The 24,669-nt window shown below is 34.1% G+C and overlaps 1 protein-coding gene across 4 annotated transcripts in view; it reads right to left on the bottom strand.

The window, feature by feature from the left end:
- The window catches only part of CDIN1 (CDAN1 interacting nuclease 1), a 140,227-nt gene that overhangs the window by 62,823 nt on the left and 52,735 nt on the right, over window positions 1–24,669 (bottom strand). For all 4 annotated transcript variants that reach the window (XR_011047955.1, XM_068398255.1, XM_068398254.1 and 1 more), the window contains 5 exons: window positions 23,869–23,948; window positions 23,464–23,513; window positions 20,539–20,606; window positions 15,403–15,468; window positions 12,127–12,232 (listed from right to left, as the gene is read on the bottom strand). Coding sequence is in view for 3 of the 4 variants with exons in the window: in XM_068398255.1 (XP_068254356.1) it covers window positions 12,127–12,232; window positions 15,403–15,468; window positions 20,539–20,606; window positions 23,464–23,513; window positions 23,869–23,948 (370 nt within the window). In the remaining variant the exon portion in view is untranslated. The remainder of the gene's footprint in view (window positions 1–12,126; window positions 12,233–15,402; window positions 15,469–20,538; window positions 20,607–23,463; window positions 23,514–23,868; window positions 23,949–24,669) is intronic.

The following is a 24,669-nucleotide window of genomic DNA, read 5'->3' on the forward strand; positions in this document are numbered from 1 at the left end:
CAATTTTGAGTTTAACAACCATAAATACATACAACATAAATTTGTCTCAATTGTAGATATGAAAAAAGCCTCCTTGAAATCACATGATGAGATTACCAAATTGTCAAGATTTTGCTTTTGCTGTCTAAGGGTATTTAAATGATGTATGGTAGCCTGACAATACTACAGTGCTGTTACATACCCTACAAGAGAGGTAAACATTTCTGTCAAACATTCAAATTCCATTTGTTTTAGTATGTTTTTGTTTACTTTATATATAAGCCTATAAAAAAGTGGTATTGCTGAATGATGCTGAAATGGGGGAGGAAAGGGAAGAGAAGAAGCAAGACAAAGACATACGAAGGGAAAAATGATCATAAGTCAATTGTAAAAAACCTCACATTTAATGTAAAATACCACTATAATAACACCTACTTATAGCAGTAGCTTAATAATGCTTATAATACAATAAACAACAAGATTTTCTTCATTTGGATATTTTTCTAAGAAACAGAGCTCACTATATTAATGTTTCACACATTTTTGCAACAGACATGTTAACAAGTTTTTTTTTTTTACACTGTGAAAGGAATTCAATGTTTCTAAGTACATCATTGTCATTTCTATATATACCAATTAAATATAGGGTGCAACTATACTGTAGCCACATTATTACTGAGTATTTCTAAAAGGTGTTACTAATAAGCAAATTACAAAGCTTATCTTTCAAAACTAAGTTAAGTTTTTTGAGGTATAAGTTCTTATGCTTTCTCAACTAATCATTGCAAAGACACAGGGCAACATAAAGCAAGAAGATCACAGACTTTTCTTCCTTAAGATAGACACAAAAAAAAAAGAAGAAAGTTGCTGTCCAGAAGATTTTTTTAGGGTTGTCAGATGGTTATATTATAAACAACCTTATTAGTCCTTTATAATTACAATAGGTACCTCTGGACAAGATCGAGCAGACATGACAAATGCTTCTGACTTCTTTTTAAATCGAACCTGGAAGGTCATCGCTGAACAAACAGAATGCTATACAACTGGGGTCATAAATTGTGAAAGCTAACAAAAAAGGTAAGTTTTTTTTGATATTAAAAATTAAAATTATTCTGTTCAGGCTTTTCTGTATAAAATCAAGAAATAAGAGAATGAAATAGTTTAAAAAAGATAAGTAGCTAAAGAAAAAGAAATCCTTACAAACTTCATTATCACATTTTTCTTTCACCTGCTGAACCTGTATTTTAGTATTTATGCAATCCCTTTAAAATAGTTCTTTTATTTTACAAATATGTTCTTAAAGATAAGTCCCTAATGAGGACATTTCAGCATTATGATGTGAACAGTTAAAAAACCCACTCACTCTCAAATGTATGAAACTTGCTTGCTGTTATCCTCAAATCAAACCAGTAAAAGGATAACGTACTACTGTGCATTTTTACTAGATTTTTATTTTGTTTGAGGATCATTTAACAGTACTGGTAGCTTTGGATTAAATTTAATTTGTATGGAGGTAAACAGTAACTTAAGTGACTGGAACTGTAAACCAATTGATGGATCTCACTTTTAAATCTCATATTTCAGTTTGGAGAGGAAATGTAAGGACTGAATTAGAAAGCTGTAAACTTGTGATGAGAATTAGTGGTACAAAACAAAAGAAAATGAAACCTTCAGTTATTTTCCTTATAGTTAGGCTGAATGAAACTGTAAATCAACAGAAGATTTGGATAGCACTCAAATCAACAGCTTTACCTAATAAAAGTTCTAACAGAGCACTGAGCATACCATTTGAAACAAATATGAAATAATTATGAAATATGAATGACTTTAAAAAGAACCATATGAGAAGCAAAACAGTAAAATCACCAAAATTCAAGCAAAGGAAATTTGAACTGAAATGTATGATGGGCAATTAAGTACCTATTTTGACAATTCTAAGTGGTCAAGTTTTTAAAGTATGACACAGAAACCTTAACCTATCTATATATGAGTGATAAATGAGGCATTTTGTGTCATTACATTCCCATAAATCACTTTCTTTAACTGCTGATGGCTTTTATCAGGTCTAACCTTTTCAAGCTTCTACCAGAGTGCTAACATTTTCAACTTTGACACATACGCAGTTTACAAATTCTGCAGCTGATTAACTCTGGACAGGAGCTCACTGCCATCATTGTCTTCTTCAAGTTGGGTTACAGCTTCAGTGTCTCAAAAACTCACGTGCATCTTTCATATGCCAGAAAATCTCACTTAATGTGTTAGGCTGTGTTGCAAAGGATGTAAGATATTTCTCCTTTTGAAACAAATAAATGAGAATAGACTTTCAAAATTACTCCTCTACATAGAGCCTGAAAAATGTATACTTTTCATTATCTTAAAATCAAGTAAATAGCAAATTCCAAATAAAGATATATAAATAATGTGATCAATTTTACACAACTTTATAATTTAAACAGACTTGGGATCAAATCAACTTGATTACACAGAAAATGTTGTGGTCAAAAGTCTCTGAGGTAAAGAACAATAAAAAGTTAAAAAAACCCTAAATATTGCAGTGTATTATATATATGATACTACAAAATATTGCAATTATATGCTGATCATGATCATGGGCCCTTAAATCTTTTTGTGGGGTCCCTTGCCAAATTCCTCTCTGAACTATTTTGTACATTTCAAAGATTATACATTGCATTATCTTGAAATTGTAAATTTCAAAGATTCAATTTCAGCATTGCAGCACTTAGAACACAAAATTAATTTAACCATGGTAAACTCAGAACACAATAAATGCAACAGCAGAAAAGAAATTCAGGAAATGTTTTATCATGCATAAGTGAACCCAAAGATTTCAAGGAACACTTGCGTTCTGTAGCAACTAAAATTAAATTACATATTTGCATAACACACTCAGTTTTTGCTACAAATAGCTGATAAAATAGTTGATAAAACCTCATCCAGGTGACTGTCTTCAAAAACATTTTAACTTACTGTACTATAACATCAACGAGAAGACATCAATACAAAAGTTCCTTCTGCCTTAGCATCAAGACATAGTAAGAATGGTAGTAACGCTTTAGTCTGAACACCTGCATTTTCACTATTTTTTCAATTTAAAAATGTGCAGAATATAATTTAATTCAGATGTATTTCATCTATTGAAACAAGCAGTGAAACATTCACGGAAATCCATTTACAAGATGTAATTGATCTAGACACTGAACAAAGCTCAAGTTTAAAGAGATACTGTCTTTAATAATATTAGGCAGACTGAAGAAATTTTCATGTTGGTTGTGTGACCACCGGAAGCCTGGTACTTCAGATGGTATTAGTTTTGATAAGAGCTAACTAGACATCAGACCTAAATAATGAAACCTGAAGAGACAGGCTTGGACCATGCAAATAGGAATGTCTGCTGAGGCTCTCATGCCGTTGATTTGATCTTGTTGATAAACAATAGATCTTAGAAAAACAGTGGATGAAGGACAAATTTCAGCATCATCGCTAAACCAGCCTTGTAACGTCAATATTTAAGGCTTATCCATGAAAAATTAAAAAGATCTTTATTTCACTAATAATGTCACACATCAGAAAAGCTGTGCAGTTACACTTTGACAATTCAGATACAAATCTTGGAATGTCTGTAAGTATTCATGACAAAGGCACATTTATCATTTAAAACAAAAGGACATGATTCTTGATGTTCTTATCAAAGACTAGGGATGGATGAGAGCATACTAATCAAATGGCAAACCAGAAGGAACACAGATGCTTGCTATTTTGATTAGGAGAGGGAAATGAAGATCTCCTTCCTAAATTAAGATATAAACATTCTAAAATTATACACACAAATATAAGTTTGCATAACACACCGTGCAGGCATAGGAGCTTGCTGTGTTCTCAAGTAGACATGCTACAAATACTAACTAGAATAACTGCCAATTTACTTCAGGTCAGAAGCAGCCACATATAGTAAAGAAAATCAAACATTGGCTTTGATCAATTCCAGTTAGTTGCTTATGAATTTATATACTCAGAAGCAATTTTAGCTTTCTTATATTAAAACTCCCCAAGATGTGAAAGAGAATCATTTAACCTTTTTTTGTAATTTCTCTTCTGCTGCCTTAGTTCTAGGTTTAAATTATGCTTATGTGAAATTACACTTATGTAATTTAAAATCACGTAAAATTAATGTAAACATTACAGAAAACAAAAATGTAGACTGTTTATGTGGGATGCAATATTGCAAGACAAGCGTGGAGCTTCAGAACCAAATTTTTGTTTTAAGTTTTTACATTTTTGATACTCAAGTCATCTTATTTCAGTGTCTTGCTGCTTTATGTGTACCCAAAATGTATCAAACTAATTATGTGTGTTAAAAAAGAACACTTAAACATCAAGAACTTTGCTTACTAAGCATGACAGTCACAACTGCTCTCAGTGAGACAGCCAAAACTTTGTTAAATTTGTAGATCCATATGCAGTGGCAAGGTCCAATGAAGCTCAATGATACTTTCACAAAGTACTTGTCAAATGACGATAACATCTAACTCCTTGAAATCCATCTTTCTCTTTCTCCTTTAACCAGGAAGTAACTATAAAGCAGATCACTCTGACATGTTTTCCATTAAAATTCTGCAATGAGCGAACAACTTTTTGATATCCTCAAGGAAGGACCCTGGCCACTCTAGTTCCGAGAAAGAAAAGCCACTTTGCTAACTGAAGAACTATTCATAAAATGTACTTGTTTATACCTTGCTGTAGTTATGAAACCTACAAATAAAGTACTAAAAAATGAAAATATACTGTAATCCAGACTAATTGCATTTTAAAAAAAAACCAAACAGTCCCCCACATACAGTTCTCAAGAATTTACAAGAAGGAACATTTTACAATCTATAGAAAAGTATGTAATTGAACGTAAACTGGTGACACTGAGGGGGAAAAAAGATACTGGAATTAAAAATATTCTTAATGCAAAAATATTTTTATTCTTGTTAAAATATTTTTTACCTGACCTTTTGAGCAGAAATGCAATCAAAGTAAAGAATTATATAATGTCTGTTTGAAGTGTAGCGTTCAAAAAAAACCACCAACACCAACAATCATTTTGCTCTGCTACTCAGAAGCCCTAGTAAGACACACCTAATGATGTGCTTAATGCAACTTATCCAAAAACCCTGAGTGCCTCCTTTAATACAAGATTAGTGTCCTGGGAAAGCAGATTCTTGTGCTCAGGAAACACAAATCCATATTGTACAATCTCCCAGAATAAACAAAATGTGAGCAGTTTCAATATATACTTTTCCGCCTCATCTTTAATCAAGAGAAACTGCTCTCACAGAGGCTGAATGGTAACTTGGGACTTCAGAGTGACACTGCATTTCTTTCTGCCTAAGACAAGATTTCCTAGATACAAGGTATTTGTGCAACTGTGTGAAATGTGACTGCTGTCCACTAACTGGCCAGGGACTACTGAATCTACTCATTTTATACCTCAAATTTCTCTTAGATTGTGCACTAACCTCACCAGTCTCATGTTTTTATGTGCTTTATCTACTGTGAGTCCTATGTGTAATCAGCTATTGACATTATTTACTTTTTTCCTATATTAGTAGAAATAGTTTTATATTCTATATATAGTAGTTTATCATTTAATATACTAAAGGCTGCTTAAGACACAACTAAATTCCTCTACCTCTTGGACCTTTTTTGAAAAATTTACTGGATGCCCAATATATATAATAGTCAATAGCACGTGAGAATAATTTTTATGCAACTCTGATAGTTAGAAAGATAGATAACTCAATTATTAGATCATCTATCAAAATATTCAGATGTATAAGAGGCTACTAAAAAGATTGATGACTGAGAAAGTCCACTGATTCTCTAGCCATCATATTCACACATTTGGCTAGACAAGATTTTTCGCTGCCTTCACAAGCAAGCTTCATTACCCATCACTCCACTGAAAAGAGTTTATTATGAGGCTGCCATCTTGGCAAGACTATTATTTAGATGATAAATGTTGGGGGAAAAAGTGTGTCTAGATTTTTTTTTTTTAAGATGAGCTTTTTGACAGATAAAACAAACAGCATCTACATTTCTAATTAACTTAAATTTGGCATATACAAATACAGGTCAGTAAAGCTATGATATGCTACTAGATTATCTTCTGTCTGAATCTGGCCCTTAATTTGTAAAATGTAAATTAACTAATTAGAAGAAAAGCAGCATTATTTGTGACAAAATGCTGCTTCTATTTCTTTGCTTTGTGACATTTATGATCAACTGTAGTCCTTCATTCTAACTTCTAATAGATGGATAACTACGCTCATACTAATTTATTAGGCTTTTAGTATTTTAAACCAAATGAAAACTTCAGATTTCTGAAGGCAAGGAAGCACAACACTCTGCAACATGCAGCTAAATTACAGACTTGCCAGCTTCACTTCATCCGCAATATTACGCTGTTTACATGTATATGTTGCATGAATACAGGTATGAAGGCACCATTCCCAATATTGAAGTACCTGACTCAGAGGTCTCTCTCTTAGTATTCTTAAAATTTCCTTGAAATCTCTGTATCTTTTCTGTGCACGATGCATAGTAAGAATAATATACTTATGCTTTGTTCATTAGTACTAAGAGTTAAATTTCGCTTTATACTCCTACTTCCCTCCTCAGTTGTCATGTGAAATGGATTAGACTAGCAAATATAGAATTACATGAAGGAAGGGGGAGTTGGTCATTCTTGAGTTTCAGCCCAGCAACTTGATCTTGTTAAATAAAAAATACATTATATCATAGTTTACAGGAAAGGATTCTTTTTGCTTTGGCTTGGTTTGGTTTTAACTGTTACTAGGTAGATAAAGACTCAACACTGAGAAATACATTAAAAATGTCAGATGTAAATGTCAATTAAAAATTACAAGGAATTCTGAAAGGTAAGATCTGTGGGGGGTTGACATTCTTTGACATAGTGGAGTGTCTGCAACCAGGCCTTTGGCAAGCATAGCAGGATCTATGCTGTCAACTCTTATCGCACATAAACTTAGATGCTTGTTTAATCTGAATGAGAAATACCAGGAAAATTGGAGCTGAAGCCTTGCAGTAATGTGGATGGAAGCTGAAAATGCTCTATCTGCACTACATGAGTCTCCTGTGACATGGTAATATTTAAGACAGTACAGAAAAAATATAAGGAATAAAATAATTTAAACAAAGCTATGTAGTGCTTAATTTACTACTTTTAAAGTTGAGCATGTAACAATCCAGCAGTAAAAGCGGCTTAAGTAATAGAATTAAATTATAATGAAAATCCCAATTTCATGTCCATATTAAATACAACATCTAGGGAGAACAACGTATGAAAATATATACATAATGAGTATCGATTCAAATGTAAATGCTAATATGAATATGGTATAGTATGGTCTGTTCTTTCTTTGCTTTGACAAAAACTGGTTTTGATACAAAATAAAACAACCTACAGTGCCAAACAATTAATATTACAGCAATGCTAGGCATGAGCTGTGGTCTCAAAGGAAAATGTCTTCATGCTTTGTTATTCAATCATGTTGTTGAAGAGGGGATGATTGGTAAAAACTAAAAACTTTACTTTTGAGCTAAAGTAAAAAAGCATTTTTATTTTTCATAAACTACATGTTGATTTTTATACTGTTCATATGTCATTAAATAAAAAACCAATAATTAATGTAAAATGCTGTTGAAATACGCTAAATGTATCTAGAACATTTATGAAGTGCAGAGGTATGCCTATATATGTGTGTGTGTGTATGCATATGTCTGTGTGTGAGTGTACACATATAGCTCTGTTTATCTCGCAGGAGAACACAGAATTTTATCATCTTCACAAATTAAACTACTGAATCAGTGAACTAGTAGAAAACAGCACTTTTCACTGCTTTTGATTCTCTTCTTGTCTATAAACAAACATACCTTACTTAGAGCTACTAAGTTGGCATAGCAAATTTTTAAAAAGTGAATTATTTTCGAAGAAACTTATCTATAGATAGTCCTAAGCTGCAAAAATCATCATAAACTCTCTCTTCTATCTACATCCATTTTTGTTTAAGATTAATATACTAATTCAAGTGGAGCCAGGAGGGAAAGAAAAAGGAGCACAGCAAAATCCAGCATGTGTGAAAATCTACAAGCATTACATAGCTAAACAAACCCTAAGTCCCTCAGTGTTGCAGTAAGGTCAAAACCTTTCAGCATTGTACCAGGGTGTCAAAATATGTCAACAAACCATCATACTGCAAGAAGAAGAATGACCTTTCAGTTCTTTATGTCTGGGCTGCCAATGAAGCTTTGGATACTGGGTATGCATGAACAGTTTTCCTAGCCACTTGACAAATGCAACTCCCAAGGTTTCCTCCAAAGTCAAGTTATACCACTGGCTTTCAATTCACCAGTACAACTTTTTAAACCATTTGCAATTGGAGAATATTGATCTTGTTACAGGACATCCATAAACACACAGCATAACTCCCTCTTCCCCTACCACCTACAATCAGATAACAATTATTACTTAAACAGTCTTCACAGTAACATGTCAAACCATTTTAAACAGCTGAACAGAAAAAAAACATGCATCGTTCCGATGTTCTGATTCAGTCTTTGCTCACATATGATTCATCCTTATAGTAAACTGCAAATGAATTTGAACAGAACACCCTTCTCAAAAAACCCGAAGAACACATAGGCTGTGTTTGTGACTGAAATACAATCCTTTACATTTTTTCTGTTTGCATTTATCTGAAGAACCTTTTTTAATCTACAGGACTCTATGACAATTTTACTATGACTGTTAGTTATAAACTGAAGCCTCAAGATCAGATATAATGTATTAATTAACAACACATTTAATCATGAATGTAGGCTTCCAAAAATTGTGGTTACTGTTTTAAAATTACTTTCAGGAAACGTGCTTTTATTTATTCTTTCAAAAAAGCAGAAGCACAGGACTACCAACATTTAGAATACAAGCAAATGGGGGAAGGAATTTAGTACAGGGATGACTTACCATTCTTACTCAAAGAGAAGATGAAATGCTTCTCTTTTGCTATGTGAAATTACCTTTAGTTTCAATATCAGTGTCAAATATGACATTTCCTGACTGCCTTCCTCACATATAGTAAAGTTTCTTTAGCTAATAACGGCATCAAGCTTTCTCCTGGGACTCCCTAGAAATTAAATTCCAGAATGTACATATGCTTTAGCCAGGCTTGCAGAAGACAGAAAATGTAAATTGCTGTATTTGAGTTTATATCTTCTTACAGCAAGTCACTGACAGTGCACCCACTAATTACTATTTGAACCATGTGTTGCTGATCTCTGTATGCCTCTTACAAAACAGCAGTCATGCCTATCAGCTCTGACTAACAGACTTTTACAGCCAGGACTCCAATTTCTAATTTAAGTTAGAAAAAAAATTATAAAATTAGACACTACAGGAAAAAAAAGAAACAGCAGTATTCATTTAAACCCTAAAATAACTTACAACATGTTCTCAGATCCTGTTTTAAAGCACAATCTGTGTCACTTCCTGTTCATGCTCTCCAAATTACCTTTGGTCACACAGACAATTCAACAGTTTTTATCTTCATGGTTACAAGAAATACACCAATATAGGCCAGTGAACAATGAAAATTGTGGTATCTACTACACATGCACAAAGCAATTATATTTTGCACGTGCAGCTATCTTGTTTACCCAGCGGCAGTGAGAGCTATAGCCTGCTCAGTGGATGCCACCACTTTGGAGAAACAAACATACTGAGGGAAGGGATTCTGTAAGTACGTGAATCATTTTATACTAAGTTTGTTCAGTATATGAAATAGCTTTTTTCTAAAACGTCACAGTGCAAAATCAGTCTGGGAATATGCAAGACCAAATTCGCCTTTTCCTGTTTTTTTATTATTGAAAATTCTTAATATCTAAACAGCATCTTAAATTACAACTGTGCAAACCCACTGACAAGGTACACTTTGTACATTTTTAATGTGAAGCTTAATTTGAAGATGAAGTTGCAGTGCAGCACTGCAACTGAAAATTGCTTAACAATACCATTGATGTATGGGCCATAAAAAACCTTGCTAAGCTGTCCCTGCAGAACTCAGAGTAATAAAAAGGTGTTCTTTTGCACTGAGGTGAACAGACATGGTTGACTGCATCTAGGGAGCTGTTTTGTTAAATGAGAAAGTGCCATTTCTTTCCTGTCAGTACAGACCAATTTAAGACAGTCACAGACTTAGTTAGCACAGAGTACAGGATTTAATGAAATACACACATAACAGCAAAGAAGCCACAGCTATGTTCAAAGCTTTCAGTCAGATTGTGTGCAGAATTAAACTTACATCTGTGACAGATATGGGAAAAAACCCCAGAAACTTTTTCAGTTTCATTGCTACTTTTCAGAGAAACAAAAAAAAAACTGAACGGAAAAGATCTAAACCCTCTCACCTTCATTCCCTTCAAAGTATCTAGACATGTATTTCTATCCACATCTAACAGGCAACGTTACAGGTTTTCTCTCCAATTTCGATTCTGCTTTAAGTTCAACCATCAGATCAGGTTTACAAAACCCTAAACTACCAGCTGAGTGTCACAATCTCTCTATTGTGAACTGATGCATCTTCTCCAAATGATTCCTCCTTCAAGAGGAAAGGAGACACGGTGAATTGACTGGGAAGTTGGTTCTCACTTGAGAGGTCCTTCCATAGGCTGATTAAATCATACAAAATTGATTCACAGTTTGTGCAGCTACACCTGTGTCTTTTCGTAGAGAGCAATGAAAGTTTACTAACCTACATGCAACCTAATCTGTCAGCAAGTGTTCACTAACCCAACTGTCATTACGTTAGAATAAGCTGCAGTAACTCAGAACTCATTTCAGAAGATGTTGTGACACTGTTAGTTTGGCCAAGCGTACCAAAATTAAAACTAACAGGATTTGTTCTTCAAAAAAACCCCACAGAAATCTGCCTAATTTCCGTAGTTAACCTACCACCAAATTCTGGATTTAGGGAGTAACAAATCTCACTAAGGAGATTTCTAGTTTCCTTTATATGAATGTAAAGGCACTATATGTAAGAATCATCATTTTTTGTAGTCGTTTTCAATATTAACAGCTATAATAGAAGATTTGGCAAAATCTCAAAACTAATTCCAAAACAGTCGTATTGATCCATATGTCAATTCAGTCTAGCTTTTGTAACACTAAAGGTATTTGACTAACAGCTCAGTGAGAGATGTTATTCCATTTTTGAAGCTGCAATATTAATCGGTACATGATAAAATTAAGATGAAGTTAGCTATGTCTTGGTTTCCTGATAAAAGCATAAGAGAAGTTTCTTCTGGAAATGTCAGATTCAAATGGTACACACTATTCTCAGACATTCTGCACATTTTATAGCTCAAACAAAAACATTGATAGTCACTTTGTTCAGCACAAAAGACAGAAACTACAACTTCAACTTTGCAATGGCAATTTTGCAGCAAACAACAAATGGATCAGTGCCTTCATCCTACTTGTCTACTCAACTTTCACCCCACCTCAACTTAGTATCTTTATGCTCATGTTACCTATTTAAAATTCACTTCTTGGAGCTTCTTTTCTCTGATACCATCACAGATCCCTTCAAACACGTCCTTTCTCCTCAGAAAATATTCCAGCCAGTATATCTAATGGCCTCCTCCCAGCCTGAGCTGCTCCATCTCCTCTTATTTACACTGATGTGCAAGTTCAGCACCACTTGCATCAGCTTATTTCCTGCCATATCTCACCATACAGATATTGCATATACTCAAATTTCTTTCTAAGTCTTGTACTCTGGTTATATGTTTCACAAATTCTTTTCTACAACTTTCCCGTAGTATAGTATCTTTATTCAACAACTGACAGTCTTCCTGAAGTTCCCATTACCTCAATTCAAGTTTTCCAAGTCATTACTTTCTGGGATTGTCAAATAAGAGCAGGTCCTTCTCTTGTCAATCAAGAATGTTGCTGCAGAGCATAATTCCAAACTCTGATGATGTTATTGTCAAGATCTGGTTTCCCTTTCTCTGCTGCCTCCTATAGAATCTCCTATTTATCTACAAGGAAAAAGAACAGAAATGTACCTGTTCCAGTAGCTCCAAAACTGGTCCTGCAAGTAGGCTTGATGGCTACTTTCATCACCGAATGAGGCTTTGCTTTCAATCCAGTGAATTATGTGTCCTTCAACAGCTAGGGTGACAGCAGAAAATAAAGTGAACTCTGAAAATCAAACTCAACAGCCTGTAAGAATGTGTTTGGGAATATCCTATTGACCCTCCCAATCTACCACATAATTCATACTTGCAACTGAGTTACATATTTGTAAAAATATCTTTCAAATATGCACATAGGACATTTTTCAAAAAAAACACCACAAAATATTTTAATGGATAATTATATCAATTTCAGTTTAATTACCCTCTGTTCTAGATATTTGCATTTATTCTAACACAAAGAGAATGTAAAGAAAAAGAGACTAGACTAAGATGCAATTGCATCTTTCTTTGCTGGAAAGGAGTTGTCAGGTAAGGAATTAAAAACTTCTGGTGAATAACAAGAACAGTTAGTTAAGCTGCTAAAGACAGAAACTTCTCACCAATTCAGACTGGAAGGTGTGAGAATGGCAAGAAAGTTTATCATAGATATACATCTACCTCCTTACTTTTACAAAATCAGTAATGCTTCACCAGAAAGAAGTTAGGAATAAGAAGGCTTATGTGAAATATGTGATTTTGAATTTCAGTGCTGTGGGATTTGCTTTAGCTCGTGTCTTTCCTCATTTCTTGCAGAAGTAAATTTCTAATATTACTACAATTATCTTTTTTTAGTAAAAGGAAAAGTCCTCTCTGAATTTGACAACCTAATTTTGCAGGAAAGATCATGAGAATCACTCCAAAAGATCATGTGGGGTATGTTTCTCCAAAACGTAATGTGGGGTATCGTTATTGAGGTCTTTAAAAACATTTCCTTTTCTTTGAGTTCCCTATGATATCCACAGCCATGATATGTCTTAGCCTAAATTTGACCTGGGATGAGGTACTCAAAGGGCATGCAGACCCAGAAGCACAATACAGAAAGATTAGAAGAGGCTATGGCAGCACATGATGGACCACAGACTGTAAAATTACTTGGGAAATCTTGGTAAAGAACTCATGAAGTCACCACACTAAACTCTATATGCCATGACTACCCTGCTGTCAGTAACCAAGTTAACTTGTGTAGGCTTATACTATTACATCCTCCCCCCACCTCAAAACCTTTAGACCCCAGGAGATATAATAGGGCATAAACCATGTAGTCAGTTGAGAAGCCATTTCTAAGAAACATTTGCCTTTCCTAGCAACATACTGAGTCACGGAGAATGCAAGGACTACCATACATCAGATCGGACAACAGGTAGAAAATTATTTCCTGCCAACCTCAAGTGACTGAAATAATTTGAAGAAAGTAATAGATTATCACTATTTGGATCTTTAGAGACAAATCCATGCAAATAAATTAATGGCTATTTTTAACCTTCTTTCTAATAGGGTAGTATTATAAAACCAAGAATTCTTCTGGGTGTTTCCCAGTTTCCCTTCCCAAGCATTAAAAAAATTAGCTCCATCTGGTTGCTTTTCTAGTGTCCATTATATCAAGCTCCTGAATAGCTTGAATAGAACCTTATCTGTGTCTAATGTAAAAGTGAGTATCTTAATACCAAGTTCATATTGTGTATATTATAGTCCACACTGTTTGGGAATCTTATCAATGTAGATAACTATCTGAAGGGCAGGTGTTAGGCTCTTTCAGTGGTGCCCAGTGACAGGACCAGAGGCAATGGGCACAAACTGAAACACAGGAGGGTCTGTCTGAACATCAGGAAACACTTTTTTACTGTGAGGGTGACTAAGCGCTGGCACAGGTTGCCCAGGGAGGCTGTGGAGTCTCCCTCCTTGGAGATAATCAAAAGCTATCTGGACACAGTTCTGGGCAACCAGCTCCAGGTGACCCTGCTTGAGCAGATGACCACCAGATGACCAGCCAATCTGTGATTCTATAATTTCACAATCTTCCCTGCTAACTTTAGACTTGATATAAAACAACCGTTCTCTCATCCCCTCAAGTCCTTGGTAGCTTCCTGAGTCCCTCCACAAATAAGAGATATAGAAGTGAAGAAGTAGAAATTAATTGAAAACTCTCCAAGTGTTGCCTGACAAGAGTGAATTGCAGATCATTAAGATGCCAAATCTCAGTTTCAAATATGGAGTGCTTCAGTTACACAGGCATTTTTTATTTTGTACATATAACCTCTTATTAACATCACTACTATTCTTATTTTTTGGAAATGTAATTAGGAATACAAACATCATTGATCTGAGAAAGTCTTTAAAAAGTTTTCAGAAGACTCTCATATACATAGCTGTTTACCTATTGGATAACAGATTATTGTGTTCAAAGACAGTATCTCAAGCACTTCTGAGTAGTGAGATATCTTATAGTATACACACAATTCCTCATTCCAGTGTACAAATAGTTATCTCAGGAAGAATTTCAACTGTTGTCAATATGAAGAACAAAAAACTAGTCATGTATATGACTTCCGCACAGTGCTTTCAGACTTGCTTATTTTCTCTGATAGACACAACAGGCATCTGCCTAGACAGGAGCCGCGTTCTATGGAAGCGAAGCAGAAGTCTTTTGGCATGAAAGTCAATTTACAAAAGGTGATTAATAATCCTTTACACTTGGACAACACGTATGTTTTTTCTTCCATGGCCCAGCCACTAGGACATCTGATTACCTTCTTACGTGGCCTCAAGACCAGAAAACGTAGATGAACTTTGACGTGACCTTTATACCTACTTTTACGCCTTCTTGCTATGCAGGCTTTTAAGAAACGATAGAGAACTGCAGAGTTGTATTTAGATGCAAAGTGATGGCAAAAGAATAACTGCACAATGACAAACCTTTACGCAATGACCTATAGGTGTAATGGTAATACTCTTAAGACTGCTTTGATTGGGGATAGAAGTGTAACACAGTTATAGGTACTTCAGAGTTCAGTTCAAAAAGACAGCGGGCAAGGCAGGTCAGAGGGAGCAGGGATTTGAGGATTCTTATTGTTGCTTGTTTTTCTTTTTTTTTTCTTTTTGTGATAATGAGACCAAAATATGCAGAGACCAAAGAGGAAACACTGGGTAATACTAATGATGATCAAACCTCTCTGACCTAAACCAGAAGTTCTTAAAATTATTGGGTAACTAGTGAAAAAAGAGACTAATTTGTAGTATCCTATAATATACTTAAGTAGCCCTAATATTTTAGCATGAACACTTCTACACAAAATAAAATAATAAAAATCCTTTTAAAAGACTCACCTACTGGCACTTCTAAAATGAAGTCTGGTGTTTTGTCATAACCCTTTGCACGAAGCTGATCTTCAGCTATGCATAGAGAAAAAGAACTATTGTTTATAAGACTATTCTATTAAGTAGACACTAGTATAAATAATTTTATTTTAAATAAGAGTGCAAGAATTAGTAATGCAGTCATACGTATCTTTCTTATGCATGCAATGCTGTGTCAGATTAAATGAACCTTCGTAGAAAACCTGAAGCATGGATATAAAAATGCTTCTTTGTCATCCCTGCATTTTTATGTCTTCATTATAAACATCATTAATTCAAGCTGTCACACAGTATTTTATAACCCTCAAATATTCAAAATAAAGAGGTATATTTGCTGATTGAAAGAAGAGTCTCTCATATTAGGAAGCTGTTAAGATTAATCCTACCAACACCACTAATGTAGATATACTGTAGCTGCCTTCTTGGTTTTATTTTAATGTTATCATAAAGTTGCTAAAAAAGGAACATGAAAATCCTTCTCTTCCACAAATTTATTAAAAAAGCCACAATTTTAGTTTCTCTTGTATCCTGAATTCTATAGAATTTATCCAATTTCAGAACATACAAAGAAATTTTGTTAACATTAACTATACAACTCTATTGCTTACAAATATTACAGCTGAGTATTTCAAGAAACAATAATAAGGAATGAGCAAGATAAAACTACAAAAGACAAAAGATGCTTCCTTTAAAAAAAAAGCCAAAGCAAGCCCTTAATATTTTCTAAACTATTGTCCTTGATTTCCGATACCATTACACTGGTATTTCTGAAACCCATTTCTCCATTAGAATTTGGAGTGACCTGGTCATTCAATTCCAGGCATGGCTTTCTGTCTTCACCCAAGCTCAACTAATGGCACTACCTAGTAACAAGTAAGGCTGTGTAGCCCCTTAACACCTACTGGGCTGTTGACATTGTCATGCATCCCATTCGCCTTTCTACATCACCTTTGATTAAAATTAATGGTCCATTCTCACTGTTGGGTAGCTTATTTCCAATCCATTTATCAGGTTAGAACAGTAGTTTCATGGCCAATGTTCAGAACTCAGTTTTAGAATACTTTGTGCATATCCTGAAAGGTCGGCAGTTTGAGTCCAAGTAACATTTTAATGACAAGAAAAACATACACTCTTATAAACAAAAATATTTTAAAATTGCTTAAAGCAAAATTCCCTCCTCTTTCTCATTGAATAATGTAACTCTGAAGTATTTTTTTAATATAGTGAACTAATAGTGAAAGTGGGACAGGAGTGACTTTGGAAAGTTGTACATTCACTTAAGTGTAAACTGCAATATCTGTTTATTCTTTTTGATAGCTGTAGTATCTCTTTTGAAATTGGAGAGTCTTTCTTCACTGTAAGCACACTACATTGTAAATACAAGTCTTTGCAATGCAACACTTCATTATACCACCCAATCAGCTATTAAACTTTTCTAGGATTTGGAGACAGACTTGGTTGTTGGCTATTTTTTCAAAGATTGTCAGGTATATGGATAAAAGATTTTTAGATTAACAAGGTTCTAATTTAACAGAACTATAGTTTTATGCTATAACATAAAAATGAATTAATGCTCTAAATAACCTCTTAGTCTTGATAAAAATAAAGAATAATCCATTTTTATCCAACTCTATTTAACTGTAACCTGCTCTTAATTGTTTAAAACAGTCTAGAAAAGACAACAGAATGTCCCAGCTGAAATTTTCTTTATTTAAGAACACACAAATAGCAACAGAAAGTTCAGTCTTTTCTATCACATCTAACAAATGCTACTACCAGAAATTCAGGGAAATGTACCTTAAAAAAACCCACTAAAAATCAGGACAGATGTAAAAACATTTCTTGGCGGGTTAACCTGGAAGGTCTCTGAACTGGAGTTTGCATCAGCATTACTTTTAATACTCTTCAGCAGACTTTTTTCAGGGACGCCCAATTACTTTTAAAATCATTTGACATTAAGCATGGCTTGAAAAAGAACACGGTTTTTGTTTTAAATTTGTTTCTGAATGTTTTCACTTGATTTCTCCTAACATTTTGTATTATGATAAACATTGGAAAATATGTTAAAAAACACGCTTATTATTGATGCAAGTTGTCTATCATGTGCATGAGTATAATTATATATTACTCTTTCTTCAAATATTTTGAAGTTTTATAACTTTGGGTGGAAAAAATGAAAAAGAATTACAGAAACTCCCCACAATCACCATAAACTTTTTTTTTTTTAAATCAAAACCCCACCAAAAGATAAGAAGTTCTAGCTTTTCGGCCCAGGTATGTTTGACATTGGTCCAGAAGCCACAGAGGTTGCATTCTGCACCTTAAAAGATCATTTAGCTCTTGCATAGATGAAGAGAACAATTTAACAGCTCTTGAAAGCCAGGCCACAGCAGCTTTGATAGTTACATTTATGCACCCTCAGATTTGAAATTACATTGAAACAGCCCTAATAAGTAGTTATTCTACAGATTCCCCATTAATTTAGATTTCCAACAAACTAGAGCTTCATCTTTACCATAACTTCACACTCAATCATAACCATTTAACACATCATTGTTCTTATACTAGCCTCCGGATAAAACAAAGAAACCAAACATTCTTCTGTTGGTACATGAATGAGCAGCAACTGCAAATTTAAGATTACAGCAGAGAACACCAAGCAGATTTCATGATTTATATCCAGGCTACTACTGAAGGACATGATGGTGGGAACCAAAGGAAGATAAGATTCCAGACAAAGGTCCCTACCTTTCCATTATAGCTAAAAGGTTTCCTAATGTATTCATTGCAAAGGCATAAAAAAATAAAGATCCTATATAGAACCTAGAAATTCCTGGCATTTCAGTACGGTAAGTGAAGCTCTTAGCCTGTTTTGAGAGAATGCTTCCATGGGTCACTTTAATCTCAGGCAAAGTGATAAAGACTTGAGAGCTGTGTTTTTGCTGAAGAGAGGATGTGGTATATGATGTGCTTCTCATGAACAGTGGATTAAAAAAATGCAAACCCCATTAGTTTGTATAGGTTTCCAATCAATTTCTGGGTGAATCTGACATTGTTACTTCTGATCTGTAGGCTTTGAAAGCTAACTGCTCTAGAAACAGACAAATTAACTACATCCCGGACCTGAAAAGCTGTTTCATGGTCCAAGACTATACTGGGGTAATTTATATTCACTGCGTCCTTTGACTGTGCTTTCTTCTCCTGTAATATACTCTCTGTTGCCCAGGTGAAGACAGCTGATATAAAAAACTTACTGTTCTTCAAGAATAGTACACTGGAATAGTACACTAACATGGAAACTGCAAGAATTCTGTTTCTTTAACATGCATCAAAAACTAATGGAGTTGCGAGTACAGCAATCTAAGTCATCATCTTCAAAACTGGAATGCAGCCTTACTCATAGCCTAACAAAGCCTGAATTTGTTGACCTATAGGAAATACTGTCATCTCTTCTGCTTTCCTGAGGTTTATTTCAAGCAGTTCTGGAACTAGTTTTTCAGAAAATAAAGATTTTATTGTGAAGGGTTCAGTAGGGTTCAGTTTGCACACAGTTAGGAAAAGCTTTTTTTTAAAAAAAAATCACACTTAGAACCTTAGAGACATGCAATGCACAGAAAAAATAAATACAACCACGTAACATATCTTAAATAATGACTAAACAATACTTCAGAATACATAAAATGTAAACAAAAAATTAAGCTCTCTCATTTATATCTTTATATTCTAATGAGTTAACCTATTCTAGATATTTTGATTTGACAGCACAAATTTCTTAGAGCTTATTTCTAAAGACAAAATTGATGCTCATCCAAGGTCATGAAACATTAAAATTTAAACCTGATTTGTATACTACACAAGCTTGCACAAGCCAAATAAAACGATAATTGTTGGGTTGAGGATCCATTAGTGAGTCATCTAGTCCATTCCCTTGTATCGTGACAGGATTGATTTCATTACCAGCTTTGACGGATGAGTGTCAAGCCTAGCCTTGAATTTTTCATTGAAGGTGATTCCATAACCTTCCCTGGCAGCTTGTTTTATACTTACTGTTCCTAGAACTGTTTAGTATTTTAACTCAACATCATCTCTGCAACTATAGCTTAAGCCTATTACCTCTATTTCTGCTCTTATAGCCAAGTAGAAAACACCTCCTCACATTTTCATAGTGTCATTTGCAAGTTTGTATGCAATAGTTATTCCTGTCTTTTTTTTCATTTTTCTCTAAAATAAAAGACTACACTAACTCTGTTCCTTAATCATATGGACAAATCTTTTAGAAACCTTAATACTCTTTCTGATGTCTTAAATTTGTTTAAGATTTCCAAAATCTTAACCTCTCTCGTAAGAGATCATAGTTTCTGGTAAAACCAGCAAAATTCCCTGATCACACAAATTTAGTACAACACTCAACCAATAACAAAAGACAGCATTTCACTTTGTTATTGTCTCATCACATAAGGAATCCAAGATTTAAGAAGTCATTGTTAAGTTTATTATCACAATAAGAGAAATGATGCTTTAAACACTAATCATTTTTTTAATGGCACTCATACAAGAAATGTAGTGCAGGCTAGAAGAAAAAATGAAGATAACTTCCTAACGAATTAATTCTTAAAATAACTTTAAAAATAAGGATTGTGAAAAGAGTGGTTGCATTGGTTGGGAGGCAGGGGGCAAAAATTCAGCAGAAACTGCACAGAAAGCTAAATGAATGAATCCTCTAGCAGTTCTTCAATACATAAAGCATTTTGAAGCTAATATTTCTTATGCTTCCTCCTAAGTCTCATAAGGCCTAGATTATGGCTAATATCTCATGACACCAAAAGTAATACTGCAGCAGATATTAAAGCATTTTTTTCAGCTACTTATTCTATAAAATATTAATTGCAAGCCTGTGCATGTGCTGTATATATAGGGTATTAGGTAACTGAGTTCCTGCTCAGTTTTAAATCAATAAAAGATAACATGGACAGCATCAATCATTTTTTACTCTTCTTTTACTACCTAATACAAAGAGCGTTGAGGCTTATTTTTTTCTTAAGTAAACAGTCATTGAAATCTTTGAAGTTAAGGATTCACTGGCTAGCTTCTACTACAGATTCTTACCTATGAAAGAGAGATTTTTTTCCAAAAGCATTTCTCGCAGCAAGATTTCATGCTCATGCCCAATAGCACTGATAGCTTCAGGTTAAGAAATGGAAGATTACTTTGGAAAAGAACCAACTTCAGAAAAACACCATAGGTAATGTAATTAATGATAAAATTTATTGGCCTTCATTGGCATTTCAGAAGTGATCAGTGATTTGAACTCCAAGTTCTGAAATTCCTTACAGGGATTTTCAGAGGCATTTAGCACTTTGTGAAAATCAGACTACTCATCATCAGCATACGTTTTACAAAATTAAGACCCGTTAGATCATATTTATTCAGTATAAATAAGGGTAATATTTCCATTTTTGCTTTATTTCCCTCCCAAATATAAATGAAAGTGTGAGCTTAAAACATGTTGTTAAATACTTTTTAAGGTGCTCTTTACTGACTAGTGTATCAATTCTCTAATTCAGCAAAGAATGAAATAAACTGTTTTTTCTTTATATACTGAAATTGATAGGCACTACATCCATCTGAAACATCTTACTGTAACAAAACATCCTTTTAATTGATTTTTCAGAAGCATGAACTAATGTCAGGGAAGAATGAAATAATATGTTACAGTGAAGTCATCTTCACTTCACTGACAGTCTGTTGATTCGATGTGCTATTCTTAGCAATATGTAAAAAAGTCACCACATCAAATATTTTTAATGTATCCTACTGGAGGTCACAGTCCTATTCTAGAAGCTTTTAAAAAGAATCTTATGGAACATCATGATAAAGGATCTCACATTAAAACCAGTTAAGTTCCTAATTCTGTTTAGAATAACTTCTGAAAACCTAAACTACAGATCACCTTACCATTATATTTAATTACTTAATTTATATCAACACTTTATGCTGAACAGCAAAAAAATTGTATGGAATCATTTCATATATATATACACACAGTTTTTATGAATTGAAACTATATATTATGTTAAAGTCTACTAGCAGTAACAGAACAAAAGGGGCAAATGAAGAACAGCAAAAATGTAAGAAAAATACTGCAAACAGAATTTATAATGCACCATAAGCAGAAACACTTAAGACTTAGTCTATAATAATACCTGTTATTGATGTATGGCAATGACCATGGGGCAAAACTTGTAAATAACCTCACAAGCCATTTTCTACTCATGCAATCTAGCAGCCTAGTTTCCCGTAAGCATCTGAACTATTACTGAAAAATAGCCTCTTGGCATTTACAAAGAGGTTGACTTCATACTTTAGTCCATGCATATACAATTAGATAGTTATATTTAAAGTCAATATGCAATCCTTCAGAAGACATTATGCTTTTAAAACCTTAACTTTAAATTGATTTTTAACTATTTTATGCACTTCAAAATTAACATCTAATTCAGCAACATACTTGCAGATAATGCACTCACACAGCTTAGTATTAAACTTTTCTGTACCAAAATCGAATTGAAAAACTCCTCATTATTCTCATTCATGTCACTGCATATTCAATAACTTCACTTGAACTAGAATCTGAAGAGGACAGAAAAGACCTTTTTAGACTGCAGGCAAGTTATTCTTAAAAACTGTTCATAATTCTACATCTGTATTATTAGTTTTAAACATGACACTTTCAAAAGACTATAGCCAGATTGTTCATCAACAAAATATTAAAGTTCTGGATATGAAAATTTGTGATCAACACCCTTTTAAGAAGTGTAATTAGATTAATCCATTTTCTGTATCCACAGCTGTGTTTAATGTTGAAGATAGTCTCAATGAATACTTAAAATTATGATTAAAACCACAAAATACAAATACAATTAGAACTCTGTCCTGCTGATGTTAAAGTTAATGGGAGCAGGGCTAAGTCTGCTGGTAGACACCAGGCAAGTATTTCTAGTGGAAAGAACATATTTTTAAGGAGTGACCACAACATGTATCACAACTACAAGAAGTGTTGTTTTTCATACATAACCAAACATTACTGTAGCTTTCCTATCCTGCAACTGTACAGTGAAATCAAGATCTTCCCCCAAACTGCATGCAGAGATGTATGCGAGGATTCTCTAGGGCTTGGGAGGGAATTGCCTTGCTAGCCTGCTCAGTGACAGCAGCCCATGATTTTGAAATTGTTCATTTGATAGCAGACTGAAACAGAAGACCTACTAATTCAGGATTTTATGAGAACAGATTTGGGGTCACAGCAATCATTCCTAACAGATTATAATCTTAGTCTGGAATACTCAGTACTCTGTGGAGTTCCCCCAGTATTCTCACTGGATACTGAAGACCTCTAATTAACCATGTCAACACTAGGGAAAAAAAAAAAAGCAAACAAATCCTTAAAATTCAAGCTACATAGGCTTTTTTCTACAGCTACCCTCATTTTCTTTAAGAAGAAGAGAAAGTAAAAGAACTGCACTGGAATGTCAGATACGAGTTCAAAAATATTAATCAGTCAATCACACCTGACTTACATTTGAAAACATTCCAATTAAAACTCATATTCATAACAAAGCAATGCCATAATGTTGAACACTATCTATGCAAATTATTAATTTAATCACAGAATAGCTGAGACTGGAAGGTATCTCCAGAGATCACCTACTCCAACTCCACCGCTCAAAGCATGGTCAACAAGTCTTAATAGAAAAGCAGACATGCATTTCAACTAATCAAAACCAAAAAGGTTCAATCAGGCATATGTACGTGTAGCCACCAAACTGACAACTTCTCGTGGTCCATCCGATTTTTGTTAAACAGTATAAGAGAAAACTCTGCAGTGACCCTCTAGATGACTGAATGTAAAACAGAGGAGTATGAAACATGCTTTGTGAAGCAGAACTTTATGTCAGGTTAAAGCTAGACACATCTCTTCCACACAGTCTAAGCTCATCAATTGTGCACCTAAAATTTTATGGGAAAGGATACTGTTTGATGCAGTCCACCAGTGGTCCATAACAACAGTCATTCACAGTACACTGCAGACAAATAAGAGTAGTAGTTTAGTGATGGGCAACTACAAAACCATTATAGTTAAACAGTATCTTAAAAACAGTAATCACTTTTCTTCAAAAAGGTTATCGGATGCTGTTCAGATTTAATCACAGAAAACAAAAACTGCATGCTTTTATTCACTATAAAAGCAAGCTATTAAAAAGTGAAATGCTCCCCTCGCAAATATTGCATTGCCATTTATGGTGCACCCTGACCTCACTGATAGTTTACGCTGACAGTAATTAAATGAGGTTTAAAATCTTTTACTCTGCTAGGCAGATAACAGCATTGCCACAGGAAAAAAAAAAAAAAAAAAAAAAAGATAATCGTGATTAATACCTGATAGACTTGATTTGCTAGAACTCCATCTGGAATCTGAGAAGTGTCCCGTAGCATACTATTTATAAGAGTTTTGGAGGCTAGAGAAATAAAGAATAAAAACATATGGAAAACCTGTTAGCTCAGTTATCCTCTTGGCAGGGAGACACACTTTTATATGAAAAACATTGATGATGTTGATAATTTTGAAATCTATCCCACCAGCAGCTACAAACCTATAAATTTGTAGCTACTTACCCATTCTCATATGATTAACTCTAAAAGTCTTGAAACACCAAAGCATTTCGTTAGCACAGGGTAAAAACAGGCCCTTGTTTACTTGTTCAGTTTCATTGGACAGTTTGTGCTTCAGAAGCATCATGCAGCTGCTAAGGAAACTGCTTCGTATAAAGAAAATGTAACTCAAAATAACCCTCCATATCCTATGAGAACTTAAGGAAGAAGATAGGTAAAAATTCAAAACAGCCTTTAAAAACAATGTTTGGTCTCAACAATCTTAAGCACTTTATAGACTTGATGATTCCAGTTTAGTAGTTTTCAAATTTATTTATTTACTTATTTAGTGTCAACACATTTATTTGACTGTAATTAAGAGCTGGCAAAAGGGTTTCTGTGCTATTTTCAAATGTATAAATCTAAGACAGAAAAGAAATCGTAAGTGAATTTAGGAGTATTTATCAGTCTTTTATTCACTGATATTGATACTACAATGAAGAAAACGTAAATCAGGAGATGGCTTTAGTTTATTTTCAAATACAGTCCTTGCAAGCACTAGCATACTGTTTTCTCTCCAGAGGCTTA

The sequence above is a fragment of the Nyctibius grandis genome, chromosome 4 (genome assembly GCF_013368605.1).
Source record: "Nyctibius grandis isolate bNycGra1 chromosome 4, bNycGra1.pri, whole genome shotgun sequence".
NCBI lineage: Eukaryota > Metazoa > Chordata > Aves > Nyctibiiformes > Nyctibiidae > Nyctibius > Nyctibius grandis.